The sequence below is a fragment of the Centruroides sculpturatus genome, unplaced genomic scaffold (assembly GCF_000671375.1).
Source record: "Centruroides sculpturatus isolate CEXI.00-Female unplaced genomic scaffold, Cexi_2.0 scaffold639, whole genome shotgun sequence".
NCBI classification, from domain to species: domain Eukaryota; kingdom Metazoa; phylum Arthropoda; class Arachnida; order Scorpiones; family Buthidae; genus Centruroides; species Centruroides sculpturatus.
In genome coordinates, this window is record NW_019384778.1 from 277,341 (window position 1) to 298,254 (window position 20,914).

Sequence of the window (20,914 nt, forward strand, 5' to 3'; positions counted from 1 at the left end):
ATTGATATGAGAAGCTGGCTGCTAATGAAGATCAGAACTGAAACCACAAAGTGAAAAATGATGCTGAAAATGTAATATTGGAAGTGAAAACTGCCAATATAACTGATCAGTTATTAGCTTCTGAATTTTGAATTTAACACTATGCTGTTATACATAGAGAGAAAAATCTTCCATTTTAATTTGGGATGCTGCTAGAATGAAGAAAAAATGTCATATTACTGAAAATGCAAACAAAACAGAATTAAAAAAATAATTTTTTATATTAATCATATTTATATCATTGAGGAAAGTGCATTTGAATCTTTGTTAAGATTAAAGTATCTGCAGCAGTCACATATCTATCTAATGCAGCTTCTTCTACAGTATCAATGTTTACCAATATATTTGATTGCCTGGATATGATATTGAATACCAGGGTGCTAACTGGTAACTTGAATAACCACTATCTACAGAGTCCTATCTAAGAAGTTTCTTATGGGCAAAGTGGAACTTTTAATGCATTATCTGCAAAATGGCTTAAATGTGCCAAAAATGACCTATATCAGAGTCACAAACCTGTGACATGTAAGGAAAAAATCTGGCATGTAATGAATCATATGATTTTAATTTACCATCTGTCTTTTTCAATCAACATTTTGGTTTATCACCTGATCATCCTTTTTTTTACAATTATTCTGATTAAAGCATATTCATTTAATTTCTTTAAATATAGTTATTCAAAGTCTAAGACTTTGGTGCACATAAACATTTTAAAGCTAAGTATGCTTACTATATGGCATGTTGGTTCAAAAATGTTTTCATCCCTGACCTATACATTTGTAATCAGCACAAGTGCAAGAAGTAATCTCAGTTTTTTGGCCGAGATACATAGTCTAAAGTCAAACCTAGATGTTTACAATGTACAAAGGCTTTGCCCTGCTTTTAAAAAATATACCAGGGTAGCCTGTTTACCTTACCTGTTTTCATTGTGTGTAAGAATTAGGTCCCTCCTCTTCCAAGGCTAATTAGAGAACTTTTAGATGAATCTAAAAATATGTTCAATTTCCCACAAAAAATGCATCTAAAATAATACAGTAGAAGCAGAGTTCTTCAAGGTAATCCTTAATCCGCTTCCTCTCCCCTGCAGGGGGAATATCCAGAAATCTCTTCTTAGGGTATGTCATGAGAACGAACACTATGCACCAAATTTCAACTTTCAACTCCTAACCTTTTGGGCTCTGCACTTATTATTATTATCAATCCATCTCAATTATATATCAATACTTAGATTAGGCAGAGGTGGTCCTAAATACAAGTGAAAAAGAAACATCTAGGGCCTCACACTTTCAGGACCTTACAAATTTGGTGCTATATTTTAGTATTTAAATCATCAAATTGGTTATTATTGAAAATATAATTGTATTGATATCTGTTGCATCTGCAAAATAATTTTAACTTTGAACATAATCATGTTCAAAGTTAAAATTGATCAAGATCTACTTTCAACCAACAATGTGCCAAAGAGACTTTATTCACTTTCAATGTTGTCCATTGAGAGATATTGCTGCAGAATGGAACTTTTTTCTATAATTGCTAAATTCAGCACTGCTAAAAGTAGAAGAGCAGTTTTTTTAGATCAATTTCTGTATACCTATTGAATTTTCCAATTTATTGTAAACCTATTGTATATATTTATTACAATTATTGTATGTTTTACTATCTGTTTCTATATTAAAAATGTTCATACTATTATAGAACTAGCCTATAGAACTATACATCTTTTACTTCCATCACTCTTATAATGGGCCACAAAAATAAATTTTTCCTAAAACCTTGAAAATCCTAGACCTACCTCTGATTTTAGGGACAGGTCACTTTAATGAGAAACTAGGATAAGATTATTAATTAGAACCAGCAGTGCTTATCTGGAAATTTCCAGAACATCAAGCAGACTTTTGGCCACAAAAAAATAGATATAGCTGCAAGATGCAGCAATACATAAGGCCAGATGAGTTGTTCAATATTTCAAGGCCAATAATGTAAATATTCTGCACTGGTGTGCAAGAAGTCCAGATCTGAATAACAGAAAATATCTGCCTTTTTTTTAAAAGTGTAAATATACCAAGATCAACAGTTTAAGAACTGCAAGGAATTGCTGATGTTATTAATCAGAATGACACCAATTTCAAAGCTGTGATGAAGGACCACAGTCATATAAATCCATACCAAAATGATTTTTTGAGATAGTGGAGGAGGAGGAGTCAGACACAGTGAAAAATCAGATCTACAGTCCTATCTTTGATGTGATGTATGCTTGATTCTTTGGTAGTAAAAAACATTATGTCCATATTAAAATCTGAAGTTTAATAAAAACTGTAATACAATCTTACACCTACACTATCTGTTATTTCATAACATTACATCTCCTAATAGGGTTGTCACTATCCTTATTTGGCAAGAACAGTCCTTATTTCAGTTGCAGGGTCCTTTTATCCTTATTCAGTGATAAAATGTCCTTCCTAACAACAAAATGGATAGGAAAAACAAAAATGTTGCAGTTAATACTAATGGCTAATTTTACCTAGTGTATATTACATTATTCATGAAATGACCGCATTGGATCTTTTTCAGTAGGCTAACTTTTTAGCTGACTGCATGCTACCTGCAATTACTTCAAACCAGTGTAATTACATGAACCCTTTACTACTGTATATTATTTAGTGTTTTTCAACTATATCATAGAGAAGGTTATGAAGAGCTTTTCTGGAAGTTGTCATAAGAAAAACTTTTGAAAACTTTTCATCTGCATTGCATTAAACTGAGTGTGCTACCATCTGGACTCCCATTATGACTCCCCAAGCATGCATTATCATCATTGTCCTTACTTTGGAAAACCAAAAGATAGTAATTCTACCTCCAAACCTCTGCAGCTAGTCTCATGAGTGTGGTCTATTATGTGCCAGATCAGAATGCAAATTGGTAGAACATTTTAGTTGGGTGTAGCAAACGTTAAGTTCATCAATCATGAGAGAAAATTAATGTATATTGAACATAGCATTTTTCCACTAGACTTATTTGGTATAGAAAGGAAAGTAGAATTCAAATAGATTCAAGTTATAATTCATTCGAATTTTAAATAACAATAAAAATATTCAATTAATTAAAGATGATTAATTAATCATTGATCACACTAGCAAGTAAGAAACGGGTCTTTCAAGTAAATCAAATATTGTCTTTTAGAGTTATGAAATGCTTTGAAAAGAAGAAAATAGTACCCATTTTCTTTTTCCAAAGTATTTTGTAACTGTACAAGACAATAAATAACAGCATAGAATAAAAAACTTAAATTTTTAAAAAATATGTTGATATTGTTTTTATTTTTAGATTTTGTAAGAACCATTTTGAATTAAAAGATATTGTATATATTGTGATAATCAGATAGGAGGATTTTTGTGGATTCCCTACACATCCTTTTCAGATCTTTGTGGATTCATGCACAGCTTACTTTTTTCTGTCATTTTGCACAAGCAGAATGTTTTTATGTTGCTTCCTTCAATAGTTATGATACATTGCAAGAAAAGCATATATAAGGAAAAAACCTTAGTGTTACTTTATTAATCTCAAAATGTAATTATAAGAATGCTTTTCAATTATGCAATATAATTATCTGCAGACTTGATGCATAAATGCAAAAATTAAAATAAGGAAATAAGTACTGCTAACTTTGAAGGACATCATTTCAAAACTGATTTTTTTTTTACTATATATCCTTGTCATATCTGATTTCACATTTTTATTCTTTAGGAAAGTTTTACAGTAGTTTGAAATCAGTAGTACTTATTTCCTTTAAAAAAAATTTAGACATTTCTGACTTGAGAGGGCAACAATATAAGGAACAATCATTAATATATATATATAGTAAATATGTACACACATTTAAATGAATGCTTTTATAATACTATTTATAATGTTCTGATAAAGTCAAACATTTAATAAATAAATAGCCTAAAACAACTTCTAAAATTTAGTAGTTAGAAATTTATACAAAATTTATAAGTATGTTATTTATATTATATATAAATAAAATCATATAACTATTTCAAAGTTTATATTATACTGTGATGTGAAAATTTTAATACTGCTTGTATTAAATTAATATTTATTATACTTTTTATTTCATTTTATGGTATTATTAGTAATAGAAAATTCAATTTATAAATTGAAAAGACTGAAGATGCATCATACAGCTAACTATATGAAACAAAGTTGACACTCATAGTAAAATGGAGTGTACTGTACAGTAAGGTTTGTTGCTGGTTACACTGATGATTGTACAACATTGCAGGTATTTCCATTTTCTGAAGTGCTCTAAGCATTTTGCCAATCACAGAAAAGCTAGTTATGATGGCTAGATAGTCAAAGGGGCTAAGGTGTCTGCTGCTTCTGTGGGAGCCCAGATTCAAGTTGAATCCTTAGGAATTTATTGTGGTGATCTGGTCTGAATATGTCCTATTGCTCTCCATTGGTTGTATTTAAACATTTGTATAAACATGTATGATACACCACTGATAAATAGAACAAACAAAGATATACAAAGGATGTGGCACAGACAGGGTGTGATATTCACAGACTATCTGCTTAAAAATGCATTGGCAGCTTTGAGATCATACTTTACCCATGACAAGATGATGCATATCTTGTCATTGATGTACAATATTCTAAAATCACATCATATAAACAATAAACAATTAGGATAAGTAAAGAAACATACTTAAATGAGCAAAAAATTGGGTTACCTATTTCCAATAGCAATAATTGTAACAGAAGTTTTTAAAGTGAAATGAATTGAAAATGGAAGAGAATTCTGCAAATATTTTGAAATTCATATATTCATTAAAGTATACTTTTTGATTTTTTATAAGATTAGATAATTTTTAAAATTAATTCTGTTTTAGGAAAATACAATTTTAATATTCCTTAAAAGTTTAAACATTAATTTTCACATCATATTACTGATATATCAATAATAAACATAAAGACAACATTGAAAACTATCTACTTCAGTCTTCATATAATCACATTTATTCCTTATGAATTTATTAAATGTATTGAATAAATTTACTGATGATCAAACTGACTATCCAACTTTGCATGCAGTTTTTTGAAAATATTTATTTTTATCATAAAAAAAATGTACAGTTTCATAACTTTTGATTAATTTTTTTATAGTTACTGCCATTTATAATCTTTACAACAAACAATAACAAAATTTTAAATTACTGGTAGTTACGCAACATACTAATTTATTTTTGTATTAGATTCTAGTTTATTTCATTTTTTTAATTTTTAATAGTCTAGAAAACACCAATGTAATCTATTTATAGTAATTATAATAAATGAGGTTAACTAGTAAATTTTGTTCAGTTTATACTTCATTATCTTTAATGAATGTCTGCTCTACTACAAAAATTCAAAATTTAAAATAATTGTAAAAATTAAATAAAATAGTAATTTCTTATCATTTACTATTAAAATTGCAAATTGTTTAGAGATTATTTTTAAGAAAGAATTTTTTTGCTTTTGGATCTTGTTTCTAGCATTTAAATTGATTTTCTAAATGTTCATAACAAATGTAAACTATAGAAATACTGTATTTCCAGAGAACTCTCTAATTTTAATTTTAGTTTCTAGTCAAATTAGAAATGATGATAAAAGAAATATAAACAGATGTGAATAATTTATAAACAATCAGCCCTGAATAACGGTTATGTTAATTGAATATAAACACTTCATCAATCAAAATGAAATCTACTTTAATAAAACTGATATTTATTTTATTTGGAAACTAATTATTTCATTTTTAAACATGGACTGCAGGTTATCTAATGTTACCATGTTAAGTTTCATAAAATGTAGTAAGATTCACTTTAAAATTTACAAATGATCAGTTATGAAGTTAGTTGTAGAAATAATCATTTTAAGATAAGATTTTAATTAAAAAATTTTATTGTATGATTGAAAATCATATAATATAATCTTTACTTTAGATTATATAAAGAAAAAAATTGTTTCAACTCTTTATTTTAAATCTATATAATTTAGTATATAAATATTATAGACTTTGGTTTAAAATTACATAATTTTAAATAAACAAGAAAAATAAAAATTAAAATATAGAAATGAATGATCTTAATAATTTAATTTCATAGCAATACAGTTACATTGTGATGAGAACAAAATATTCTGTAACACATATTTATGGTATATAATCAGCTTTAAACAAAGCCATATGAAAACAGTTTTTTAGATAACTTATAAAATATATTTTTATCAATATTTCAGTTAAAACCATATTTAAAAAAATCAATATTTTAAGTCCAATAAAAGAATATTGTTAGATTATAAAATAAAAATTACATTTATTTAAGAAATATATATAATTTTAAAACATTCCATACTAATCAAATATTAAATTTTAAAAATTTTATAGTAGAATATCTAAAAAATTAAAGGTATTTTAATATTGAAAATTACAAACATTTTCATATTTATAATGATAATTTTTAATTAATGCTACTAATAACAAAATTATATATAAAGTTAATTCTAAACAATACTGAAAAAATATAAAATACTGTATATATAAATATTTTTTCTTTAATATAAGTCTACCATATCATTTGAAAAAAATTAAATATATGAATTAATTTTAAAACCCAAGTTTACTTTGAATGGAAGTTTTTAATTGCAATGCTAGTAATTCCTTCTTATATTGCTCATTTGGATATATATTATTTTTTGTCTTCCAAATATAAAAATGCTTTATCCAACAACAGATAGATACATCAGCTATAGTATATCACACTACTGATATACAGTATTGCTCATTTGTTCTGACTCCCCATATAACAAGGGACTATTGAATTAAATGAACTACAACAACCAATATTTAAAAAATGATTAGATTGTCTTTCTCATCTTTCAACATTAATAGGATTAAACTGCTACAATAATTAAGTCTCTAGGACATAATATGGAGTCTCATATATATGATCTAATTAGTTTATTTATTAATCAGCACAATTGTTAATCAATAAAAAATATCAATACTGTTAATTACTAATAATCAATAAATGTTACTCCGAAGTTTTTGAACAATTTGATACTAACTTATAGTAATTCAACACCGTAGACAAATAATTCTAAAATTAAGTTTATACTAATTAAAATCCTTTATCTATTAAAAGAACAGTAAACTTTTCTCAGAGTATGATAAAAATTAACAATTTGATATTAATTAAATGTTTTAATTTAATCTTTACTAAAATATAAAAATGTGATGTGATAATTCAATAAAGTTTTAAACATTTGGATTGAAAGTGTGCTCTTTTTCTTAGGCATATTTACTTTTTTCCTGCTCCTTTAATTGCTACTATTCTGTTAATAGCACCAATATCTCCATAAAAGAACAAAAACATCTCCATAAAAGATTTTTCACTAGAAAAAACACATGAATGGCTTTTCTTAAGTCTCTTAAATATTATATATAGCCTATAACAATTCAGATTTTAATTATTTTAGTCTATTTTTTCCTATTTATTATAGTAAATAAATGATCCATAAATAAACTATATTAAAAAAATATTTGTAATAAAGTATATTCAAGACAACTTGAGTATTTTTAAGTTTATTATAATGTGAATTTCATAATCCAATGTGATACCAATTACCAGTAAAATACAGTTCATATTTAGCATACACAATCATGAAAGAATGACAACTCACATTATCATTTTAAATACATTTTTGTAAATACCAAACAGATTTAGAAGTAAAATATACAGAATACTATACTTTTGATTTTATTAGAAATTAAAAAAGATTAAATTTCTAATTTTTCAAACTATTATAAATTTGATGAATATAAACAATTTGCTCAATATTAGAGAAATATGATATATTAAATGAAAAGCTTTTGCAATGATCAGGTAATAGATGATCATATTAAAATATGATTAATATTTGGAACCATGAAAAAAATTTTAAACATTTTTAACAATGATGAATATTTTATTATTATGAAAACAAATTACCTAATCAATGCAAAATCTTATTTAATGATGTTCTGTCATGAAAAATAATAAATATAGCATCATTTTCATTATCGAATTCTGCCAAAAAGTTCATTTCTAGCCTATAGTAACAGAAAGCATTTGATTTTTTTAGATAAATTTACAAATAAAATGGAAAGACTAAATTTAGGATTTGTTTTATTATACACAGTAAAATTCAATCACACTATAATTTGCCAAACTGGCATCTAAATGCATAGAATTTTGCAAGGAAAATTCTTTGAATTAAAATGTACATAAAATCAGAATTGTTTTTATGTGAAACATTTTGTTCAATAGCAACATATTACTTTGATACAGCACAATATTATGTTTATTCTTTTGCTTCTCTGATTTAAACCACGTTGAGAAATACTATAAAACTAATTCTAATAAACTATTATAAACAATGTTAGATATTTCACATATATTTATTATATTTACAAATACCAATTAAAAATATCAGCTCAAACCAAATGAATTATAAACAATGGCAATGAAGTTTCTCTTCAAGTGCATAAAACAGACAAATTTTATCCAATTTTCTTTTTTATAAAAATTTAAACAATTACAATAAGAAGAATTCAGTTAGATAATTTTCTAGATTATAGAATTATCTACAATATGATGAAAAGCACAGATACACCAATTTTTTTTTAGTCTGAATATTAATCTTTCTTCTAAACATACAGTGGACTCAAAGTATTTTATTACATTTTTAATTTAATACTGCAAATAGACCATAAAACAAATTCATTGAGTGTAATTGATAAAAATAAACAATAAAAACTGGACAAGACTGTTTAAAATAATATTAGACTCACATAAAAATTAGGAATGCCCTATGATTTATGATGATATATAATAATATCAAAATTCATATAAGTCCTCTCTTTTTTTTATATTCTTCCAAATTGAGAGAACGTTTTGGTGCACTATCTTTAATGGCAGTGTGTCTAACAGCTGGAGTTAATGAATCAAATCGTAAGGGTACATCCAAATCTATTTTGATATCAAAATCATGTGCCGAGAATAAATCTTCATCGGGATGATAGGTAACTGATTGTTCTTTCTTTTCTACGTCATTTTTCATTTCGAGTTTTGTACTTTCTACTTCGTCATCTTTTTTACGTTTTAAATCCTTTTGCCTCTGTTGTTCTTTTGTTACTGGTACTTCTTTGTTGTATGCATCGCGTGGTTTTGTCACTAGAGTTGGTGCACATCTTCTCCTTGTAAATGGGTCATCTTCTCTTTCTCGTTTTTGTCTTGCTTCTTCTAGAATTGCCTTTTCTGCATCAACAATGTTTCTTTGCCTATTTTTTTCATTGATGTAGCTAATGGCACTTATATTACTAGTTCGTAACTTATCCAACTTCTTTGCTCTTTCTTCAAGTTGATCTAACTCAGTAGCTAACTGATGTGCTTCACTGAGGTTACCATTCTGTTCAGCTAGTTCTTTTTGTTTTATTAATTGAGTTTTTCTAACTGCATAATTATGAGGGGTTCTTTTAAATTTTTCTTTTTCCTTTATAATAGTTTCAATGTCATCATCTTTGTATTGGTAATTCATTGCATCTTGAATATCTCTGATTTTGCGATTGATATCCTCTACAGTAGGGAGAGATAAGCCCTCCAATAATAATGCTTCTTTCCATTTAAAAAATTCATTGTCTAAAAAATCTTGATTTGAAACAAATTCTAAACGAAAAATTCTTTCTTGTCTTCCATGATTTACCTTCAAACCTTTATTTGTTCTGGTGTTTCCCAACTGGTAAACTTTCCCTGTTTCAACAACACCAGTAATCTCTGCAACTCTATATACGGGTCGACCATTATTTGAGCCTATTCCAACTCTAACAAAACATCCAGTGACAGTTTTAGCAAAAAATGGTGCATGAACCCATCTTTCGAGTTTGTGTCGTGACAAACGAATCTGGCCTAGTTCTTCCTTATTTGACACATAATGATGCTTGGGCACTTCACTTTCTTCCTCACTTCTCGAACAATAAGAAGCAACACTTTTCTCTCCTCCCGAACCACTAACATCATCATCGTCATCATCCGAATAAATGTCACTAGCTTTCAATTTTGTTTGTTGCCAAGTATCGGCTACAGGTAATTCTTCTTCTACTTTATTTTGCTCTAATTCCACTTCCGCTTTCTGTAATACTATTTCCGCTTGTTTTTTACGTTTTTCTCTTTCCGCTTTCAGATCTTTAATCGCCTGGGCTTTCTTATCCGTTTTATCTTTCTTCTCTTCGACCATTCTTCGTCGCTCCTTACTACGAAAACTAGCGGAATTTTTTAATTTTGTTTCTTCTTTTTTGGCTTTTCTTTTTTGTTCTTTCTTTTTGGCCAATCTTAATTTTCTTTCAATTTCAAATCTTGTTCGAAGAACTTCACGTTTTTCGATTCGATTGAATAATTCCTGTTCTCGTTCTTTTTCAGTCATCTGAGCCAACCTGGCTTGATCTTCTTCGTCTCCCATCAAGTTTTCGTCATAGCCATCGTTAAATTCCTCATCGTCTGCAGAGGAATCGTCGCTGCCACTCGCATCCTCTCCGCTATCCGAATCTGAGACTTCGCCTTCTTCCAACTCGGAACTGGAATCTTTGGTTTCACCTCCTTCCAAAGAAACAGACTTTTTATTTCCTTTTCCCTTGGATGGTTTGGTTCTTTTTTTCTTAGCACCTCTGCCATCCACTGTCCATTCCTCGTCACTTTCTGACGTTTCTGAATCTGAATCTGGGCGATTTGTATTAGTGACAGGTTTGCTTGCTGGCATGGCAGGCGGAGGTACTTCTTTCGATGCATTTTCATTTTCCGAGCGTTTTCTTTTCGCCAGGGACAAGAGTTCTTCGTCCAGATCTTCAGGACTTTCACTCTCGTCACTACTGGACTCAAATACAACCCGATTCTTCTTCCGCTTAACCATTTGTACTTTTACTTCACTCAATAATTGCCACTAAGCACTTATATTTAATATTAAATAGAAAATTTGAACTTACATAAGTCATCCTCGATATTTTTGACAATAACATTTGTGAAAGCGCGAAAATGGAGACAAGCACAAGCCACAATTTCCACAAAAACATCGAGCGATGGCGCCGCTTAGCGGACGTTTCCGATTGTAAAGAACAAATTCAAAATATTTCGTTTATAACCCGAATACGTCATCAATGTCGTCGTATATAATTTTAACTAACTGATTTTTTAATTTTGAGAAATTCCTTTCCATTTTATTTATCTTCCTATAAAATATACACATTAAATAAATTATAATTAATTATTTCTTTCCAAATTTGTTTTTCTTAAACCGGTATCTTATTTCATATTTAAAATTTTGTGTACAATCGATTTCTTTAATAAAAGTATTTCCATCGGCGACGTACTTCCTTAAACATTACAAATCAAACTTGTTGGCCGTTAAGATTTGAAAAACATATGGCATGTATTAAAGTGACACTGAAAATATTTCGTATAGAATTCGGTTAAGACAATAAGATACGTAAATCAGACATTTTTATTCTATATTAACTTTTATGGTGTTAATGTCTTACGGAAGGAGAGCTATCAGAGAAGGCTTATCAGATTAAAAAAAAACCGCTTATCCAAAATAGAGGAATGGAGAATACCATATAGTAATTCTAGATCGGAGCTATTTGATTTTACGTTTACGAGGGTCTCAAAAACATTTATTACAAATGATTCATTCTATTGCATTTCTTGTATATTAAGAAATTTTTCAATCAAATGTTATTACTTTAAAATATCATTAAATTTTTTAATGCTTATTTTTTCAATAAATACATATATAGGGCAAGAGCGCCCGTACATTGGGCACATTTCCTCCTTTTTGTCTTTGTTGCTCNCCATCACGTACATAAACAGTGTCGTAATTCGCCAAGTGCAAATCAGCAAATTCGTAAAATTTTTGTTTACTTTGAACAATCCGGATAATCGAAAATCTGGATAATGGAGGTCCGGATAATGGAGGTTTTACTGTATTTTACTTTTTATCAAATGTTTGAAGTCAACATTGTACATGGGAGTCCCCTAATGCAAATTTGAAGTTACAATGCGCCACTGGATGGACATTTAGATGTATTAATTCTGCACTTCTGAATTCTTTAAATGAAAATAATTGAAAATATACGTTTTGCTAATTTTGTGCTGATAGAGAGCTTTTAAGAATATTTTTCGTCTCTGGCATTCCATATTACTTTTGGAAATTACGGGTGCTGAGAACACACGGCAAATGAAGTGGTGTTCGGATGGACCTAGCGCTACTTCGTTTGTCCAACCTGAATCAGCAGAAATTACGGGTATCGTATTTTCGATTTTTGCAGATGCTCAGCAATATGTCATACCCGATGCGTAGTATATATTCTCAAATGGTCTGCCCAAAGCACGTATTCTGTATTATTTTGAATTGGGTTTATTGAAAAGTATATCTTATACTATAGGGCGAGTATGTTTTTCAATCAGAGAAATATCGGTCAAATGTCGCTTGGACCGATTGACCAAATTGGGTCTGCGTTTAATGATTTACCTTATGATTTTTAACCGCGGAGAAATACATTTAATAAAGCTTTTTGATAATGATATAATGTTCTTTTTTATAGTTTGTGTCTCCCTTTTTTTATAGTCTGCAAGCGCCGCTGAAAAAGGGCACGTTTCCTTAAATTCAGAGGCTCCTATATAGAAATATAGTAATTATATATCATAAAATTACCTGAATCATTTAACAGAGCCCGAAATTAGTTTGTGCTTAGCCTTGGTTTATTTGTTTACGGGAACGCGATCTGCCAAGGGAATGTCTTCCGGGAGGACTTTCTAAGAGAAACTGGCCCGTATGACAAACGTATAGAAAACCCGGAAAACTTCAGGTAGTCAAGACGTGAACCCACGACCTGGTAAGAAGCACCGAACACTGGTAGTTACCAGTGTTCGGTGCTTCTTATCCACTCGGCAAGCGGTACCTATAGACTATACCAAAGGGATGCAATTAGGCTAACTTGGGCTTGAAAGCAAGGAACATTCCTTGTTTTCAAGGTCAAGTTTCGGTCAACATACGACGAAGTTACATGGGACAATGGACAAATACCGTCCATTAGTTTCTTTTATAGGCTAGAAGTCATGAATTTTCTGCCGTATGCTGAGAACGGAATTCGGATCCTTCTTGGGTATTAGGAAGAGCGACACAGACGAAAATCGGGACACTTGTCCTATGCAATGACGCATACAGGGGACTAGGATCCCTGCACCCCAAAGACAAAGGAGTAAAAACACTAAANTATTATTAGTAATAGAAAATTCAATTTATAAATTGAAAAGACTGAAGATGCATCATACAGCTAACTATATGAAACAAAGTTGACACTCATAGTAAAATGGAGTGTACTGTACAGTAAGGTTTGTTGCTGGTTACACTGATGATTGTACAACATTGCAGGTATTTCCATTTTCTGAAGTGCTCTAAGCATTTTGCCAATCACAGAAAAGCTAGTTATGATGGCTAGATAGTCAAAGGGGCTAAGGTGTCTGCTGCTTCTGTGGGAGCCCAGATTCAAGTTGAATCCTTAGGAATTTATTGTGGTGATCTGGTCTGAATATGTCCTATTGCTCTCCATTGGTTGTATTTAAACATTTGTATAAACATGTATGATACACCACTGATAAATAGAACAAACAAAGATATACAAAGGATGTGGCACAGACAGGGTGTGATATTCACAGACTATCTGCTTAAAAATGCATTGGCAGCTTTGAGATCATACTTTACCCATGACAAGATGATGCATATCTTGTCATTGATGTACAATATTCTAAAATCACATCATATAAACAATAAACAATTAGGATAAGTAAAGAAACATACTTAAATGAGCAAAAAATTGGGTTACCTATTTCCAATAGCAATAATTGTAACAGAAGTTTTTAAAGTGAAATGAATTGAAAATGGAAGAGAATTCTGCAAATATTTTGAAATTCATATATTCATTAAAGTATACTTTTTGATTTTTTATAAGATTAGATAATTTTTAAAATTAATTCTGTTTTAGGAAAATACAATTTTAATATTCCTTAAAAGTTTAAACATTAATTTTCACATCATATTACTGATATATCAATAATAAACATAAAGACAACATTGAAAACTATCTACTTCAGTCTTCATATAATCACATTTATTCCTTATGAATTTATTAAATGTATTGAATAAATTTACTGATGATCAAACTGACTATCCAACTTTGCATGCAGTTTTTTGAAAATATTTATTTTTATCATAAAAAAAATGTACAGTTTCATAACTTTTGATTAATTTTTTTATAGTTACTGCCATTTATAATCTTTACAACAAACAATAACAAAATTTTAAATTACTGGTAGTTACGCAACATACTAATTTATTTTTGTATTAGATTCTAGTTTATTTCATTTTTTTAATTTTTAATAGTCTAGAAAACACCAATGTAATCTATTTATAGTAATTATAATAAATGAGGTTAACTAGTAAATTTTGTTCAGTTTATACTTCATTATCTTTAATGAATGTCTGCTCTACTACAAAAATTCAAAATTTAAAATAATTGTAAAAATTAAATAAAATAGTAATTTCTTATCATTTACTATTAAAATTGCAAATTGTTTAGAGATTATTTTTAAGAAAGAATTTTTTTGCTTTTGGATCTTGTTTCTAGCATTTAAATTGATTTTCTAAATGTTCATAACAAATGTAAACTATAGAAATACTGTATTTCCAGAGAACTCTCTAATTTTAATTTTAGTTTCTAGTCAAATTAGAAATGATGATAAAAGAAATATAAACAGATGTGAATAATTTATAAACAATCAGCCCTGAATAACAGTTATGTTAATTGAATATAAACACTTCATCAATCAAAATGAAATCTACTTTAATAAAACTGATATTTATTTTATTTGGAAACATTTTTAAACATGGACTGCAGGTTATCTAATGTTACCATGTTAAGTTTCATAAAATGTAGTAAGATTCACTTTAAAATTTACAAATGATCAGTTATGAAGTTAGTTGTAGAAATAATCATTTTAAGATAAGATTTTAATTAAAAAATTTTATTGTATGATTGAAAATCATATAATATAATCTTTACTTTAGATTATATAAAGAAAAAAATTGTTTCAACTCTTTATTTTAAATCTATATAATTTAGTATATAAATATTATAGACTTTGGTTTAAAATTACATAATTTTAAATAAACAAGAAAAATAAAAATTAAAATATAGAAATGAATGATCTTAATAATTTAATTTCATAGCAATACAGTTACATTGTGATGAGAACAAAATATTCTGTAACACATATTTATGGTATATAATCAGCTTTAAACAAAGCCATATGAAAACAGTTTTTTAGATAACTTATAAAATATATTTTTATCAATATTTCAGTTAAAACCATATTTAAAAAAATCAATATTTTAAGTCCAATAAAAGAATATTGTTAGATTATAAAATAAAAATTACATTTATTTAAGAAATATATATAATTTTAAAACATTCCATACTAATCAAATATTAAATTTTAAAAATTTTATAGTAGAATATCTAAAAAATTAAAGGTATTTTAATATTGAAAATTACAAACATTTTCATATTTATAATGATAATTTTTAATTAATGCTACTAATAACAAAATTATATATAAAGTTAATTCTAAACAATACTGAAAAAATATAAAATACTGTATATATAAATATTTTTTCTTTAATATAAGTCTACCATATCATTTGAAAAAAATTAAATATATGAATTAATTTTAAAACCCAAGTTTACTTTGAATGGAAGTTTTTAATTGCAATGCTAGTAATTCCTTCTTATATTGCTCATTTGGATATATATTATTTTTTGTCTTCCAAATATAAAAATGCTTTATCCAACAACAGATAGATACATCAGCTATAGTATATCACACTACTGATATACAGTATTGCTCATTTGTTCTGACTCCCCATATAACAAGGGACTATTGAATTAAATGAACTACAACAACCAATATTTAAAAAATGATTAGATTGTCTTTCTCATCTTTCAACATTAATAGGATTAAACTGCTACAATAATTAAGTCTCTAGGACATAATATGGAGTCTCATATATATGATCTAATTAGTTTATTTATTAATCAGCACAATTGTTAATCAATAAAAAATATCAATACTGTTAATTACTAATAATCAATAAATGTTACTCCGAAGTTTTTGAACAATTTGATACTAACTTATAGTAATTCAACACCGTAGACAAATAATTCTAAAATTAAGTTTATACTAATTAAAATCCTTTATCTATTAAAAGAACAGTAAACTTTTCTCAGAGTATGATAAAAATTAACAATTTGATATTAATTAAATGTTTTAATTTAATCTTTACTAAAATATAAAAATGTGATGTGATAATTCAATAAAGTTTTAAACATTTGGATTGAAAGTGTGCTCTTTTTCTTAGGCATATTTACTTTTTTCCTGCTCCTTTAATTGCTACTATTCTGTTAATAGCACCAATATCTCCATAAAAGAACAAAAACATCTCCATAAAAGATTTTTCACTAGAAAAAACACATGAATGGCTTTTCTTAAGTCTCTTAAATATTATATATAGCCTATAACAATTCAGATTTTAATTATTTTAGTCTATTTTTTCCTATTTATTATAGTAAATAAATGATCCATAAATAAACTATATTAAAAAAATATTTGTAATAAAGTATATTCAAGACAACTTGAGTATTTTTAAGTTTATTATAATGTGAATTTCATAATCCAATGTGATACCAATTACCAGTAAAATACAGTTCATATTTAGCATACACAATCATGAAAGAATGACAACTCACATTATCATTTTAAATACATTTTTGTAAATACCAAACAGATTTAGAAGTAAAATATACAGAATACTATACTTTTGATTTTATTAGAAATTAAAAAAGATTAAATTTCTAATTTTTCAAACTATTATAAATTTGATGAATATAAACAATTTGCTCAATATTAGAGAAATATGATATATTAAATGAAAAGCTTTTGCAATGATCAGGTAATAGATGATCATATTAAAATATGATTAATATTTGGAACCATGAAAAAAATTTTAAACATTTTTAACAATGATGAATATTTTATTATTATGAAAACAAATTACCTAATCAATGCAAAATCTTATTTAATGATGTTCTGTCATGAAAAATAATAAATATAGCATCATTTTCATTATCGAATTCTGCCAAAAAGTTCATTTCTAGCCTATAGTAACAGAAAGCATTTGATTTTTTTAGATAAATTTACAAATAAAATGGAAAGACTAAATTTAGGATTTGTTTTATTATACACAGTAAAATTCAATCACACTATAATTTGCCAAACTGGCATCTAAATGCATAGAATTTTGCAAGGAAAATTCTTTGAATTAAAATGTACATAAAATCAGAATTGTTTTTATGTGAAACATTTTGTTCAATAGCAACATATTACTTTGATACAGCACAATATTATGTTTATTCTTTTGCTTCTCTGATTTAAACCACGTTGAGAAATACTATAAAACTAATTCTAATAAACTATTATAAACAATGTTAGATATTTCACATATATTTATTATATTTACAAATACCAATTAAAAATATCAGCTCAAACCAAATGAATTATAAACAATGGCAATGAAGTTTCTCTTCAAGTGCATAAAACAGACAAATTTTATCCAATTTTCTTTTTTATAAAAATTTAAACAATTACAATAAGAAGAATTCAGTTAGATAATTTTCTAGATTATAGAATTATCTACAATATGATGAAAAGCACAGATACACCAATTTTTTTTTAGTCTGAATATTAATCTTTCTTCTAAACATACAGTGGACTCAAAGTATTTTATTACATTTTTAATTTAATACTGCAAATAGACCATAAAACAAATTCATTGAGTGTAATTGATAAAAATAAACAATAAAAACTGGACAAGACTGTTTAAAATAATATTAGACTCACATAAAAATTAGGAATGCCCTATGATTTATGATGATATATAATAATATCAAAATTCATATAAGTCCTCTCTTTTTTTTATATTCTTCCAAATTGAGAGAACGTTTTGGTGCACTATCTTTAATGGCAGTGTGTCTAACAGCTGGAGTTAATGAATCAAATCGTAAGGGTACATCCAAATCTATTTTGATATCAAAATCATGTGCCGAGAATAAATCTTCATCAGGATGATAGGTAACTGATTGTTCTTTCTTTTCTACGTCATTTTTCATTTCGAGTTTTGTACTTTCTACTTCGTCATCTTTTTTACGTTTTAAATCCTTTTGCCTCTGTTGTTCTTTTGTTACTGGTACTTCTTTGTTGTATGCATCGCGTGGTTTTGTCACTAGAGTTGGTGCACATCTTCTCCTTGTAAATGGGTCATCTTCTCTTTCTCGTTTTTGTCTTGCTTCTTCTAGAATTGCCTTTTCTGCATCAACAATGTTTCTTTGCCTATTTTTTTCATTGATGTAGCTAATGGCACTTATATTACTAGTTCGTAACTTATCCAACTTCTTTGCTCTTTCTTCAAGTTGATCTAACTCAGTAGCTAACTGATGTGCTTCACTGAGGTTACCATTCTGTTCAGCTAGTTCTTTTTGTTTTATTAATTGAGTTTTTCTAACTGCATAATTATGAGGGGTTCTTTTAAATTTTTCTTTTTCCTTTATAATAGTTTCAATGTCATCATCTTTGTATTGGTAATTCATTGCATCTTGAATATCTCTGATTTTGCGATTGATATCCTCTACAGTAGGGAGAGATAAGCCCTCCAATAATAATGCTTCTTTCCATTTAAAAAATTCATTGTCTAAAAAATCTTGATTTGAAACAAATTCTAAACGAAAAATTCTTTCTTGTCTTCCATGATTTACCTTCAAACCTTTATTTGTTCTGGTGTTTCCCAACTGGTAAACTTTCCCTGTTTCAACAACACCAGTAATCTCTGCAACTCTATATACGGGTCGACCATTATTTGAGCCTATTCCAACTCTAACAAAACATCCAGTGACAGTTTTAGCAAAAAATGGTGCATGAACCCATCTTTCGAGTTTGTGTCGTGACAAACGAATCTGGCCTAGTTCTTCCTTATTTGACACATAATGATGCTTGGGCACTTCACTTTCTTCCTCACTTCTCGAACAATAAGAAGCAACACTTTTCTCTCCTCCCGAACCACTAACATCATCATCGTCATCATCCGAATAAATGTCACTAGCTTTCAATTTTGTTTGTTGCCAAGTATCGGCTACAGGTAATTCTTCTTCTACTTTATTTTGCTCTAATTCCACTTCCGCTTTCTGTAATACTATTTCCGCTTGTTTTTTACGTTTTTCTCTTTCCGCTTTCAGATCTTTAATCGCCTGGGCTTTCTTATCCGTTTTATCTTTCTTCTCTTCGACCATTCTTCGTCGCTCCTTACTACGAAAACTAGCGGAATTTTTTAATTTTGTTTCTTCTTTTTTGGCTTTTCTTTTTTGTTCTTTCTTTTTGGCCAATCTTAATTTTCTTTCAATTTCAAATCTTGTTCGAAGAACTTCACGTTTTTCGATTCGATTGAATAATTCCTGTTCTCGTTCTTTTTCAGTCATCTGAGCCAACCTGGCTTGATCTTCTTCGTCTCCCATCAAGTTTTCGTCATAGCCATCGTTAAATTCCTCATCGTCTGCAGAGGAATCGTCGCTGCCACTCGCATCCTCTCCGCTATCCGAATCTGAGACTTCGCCTTCTTCCAACTCGGAACTGGAATCTTTGGTTTCACCTCCTTCCAAAGAAACAGACTTTTTATTTCCTTTTCCCTTGGATGGTTTGGTTCTTTTTTTCTTAGCACCTCTGCCATCCACTGTCCATTCCTCGTCACTTTCTGACGTTTCTGAATCTGAATCTGGGCGATTTGTATTAGTGACAGGTTTGCTTGCTGGCATGGCAGGCGGAGGTACTTCTTTCGATGCATTTTCATTTTCCGAGCGTTTTCTTTTCGCCAGGGACAAGAGTTCTTCGTCCAGATCTTCAGGACTTTCACTCTCGTCACTACTGGACTCAAATACAACCCGATTCTTCTTCCGCTTAACCATTTGTACTTTTACTTCACTCAATAATTGCCACTAAGCACTTATATTTAATATTAAATAGAAAATTTGAACTTACATAAGTCATCCTCGATATTTTTGACAATAACATTTGTGAAAGCGCGAAAATGGAGACAAGCACAAGCCACAATTTCCACAAAAACATCGAGCGATGGCGCCGCTTAGCGGACGTTTCCGATTGTAAAGAACAAATTCAAAATATTTCGTTTATAACCCGAATACGTCATCAATGTCGTCGTATATAATTTTAACTAACTGATTTTTTAATTTTGAGAAATTCCTTTCCATTTTATTTATCTTCCTATAAAATATACACATTAAATAAATTATAATTAATTATTTCTTTCCAAATTTGTTTTTCTTAAACCGGTATCTTATTTCATATTTAAAATTTTGTGTACAATCGATTTCTTTAATAAAAGTATTTCCATCGGCGACGTACTTCCTTAAACATTACAAATCAAACTTGTTGGCCGTTAAGATTTGAAAAACATATGGCATGTATTAAAGTGACACTGAAAATATTTCGTATAGAATTCGGTTAAGACAATAAGATACGTAAATCAGACATTTTTATTCTATATTAACTTTTATGGTGTTAATGTCTTATGGAAGGAGAGCTATCAGAGAGGGCTTATCAGATTAAAAAAAAACCGCTTATCC

The 20,914-nt window shown here is 28.4% G+C and overlaps 2 protein-coding genes across 2 annotated transcripts; both read right to left on the bottom strand.

Annotated features, from left to right (window-relative positions):
- Positions 1-7,940: 7,940 nt before the first annotated feature.
- Positions 7,941-11,230, bottom strand: LOC111629128 (RNA polymerase-associated protein RTF1 homolog). Its single transcript, XM_023372999.1, has one exon. It carries the CDS (start codon positions 11,023-11,025, stop codon positions 8,968-8,970), a length of 2,058 nt encoding a protein of 685 aa, XP_023228767.1. The 5' UTR covers positions 11,026-11,230; the 3' UTR covers positions 7,941-8,967.
- Positions 11,231-17,148: 5,918 nt separating this feature from the next.
- On the bottom strand, positions 17,149-20,442 carry LOC111629127 (RNA polymerase-associated protein RTF1 homolog). Its single transcript, XM_023372997.1, has one exon. The coding sequence runs from the start codon at positions 20,234-20,236 to the stop codon at positions 18,179-18,181; it is 2,058 nt and encodes a 685-aa protein (XP_023228765.1). The 5' UTR covers positions 20,237-20,442; the 3' UTR covers positions 17,149-18,178.
- Positions 20,443-20,914: the final 472 nt, after the last annotated feature.

What these genes read in the sequence shown, in the direction of transcription:
- LOC111629128 (XM_023372999.1), bottom strand. Translation starts at nt 11,025, where the DNA reads ATGGTTAAGCGGAAGAAGAATCGGGTTGTATTTGAGTCCAGTAGTGAC.
- LOC111629127 (XM_023372997.1), bottom strand. Translation starts at nt 20,236, where the DNA reads ATGGTTAAGCGGAAGAAGAATCGGGTTGTATTTGAGTCCAGTAGTGAC.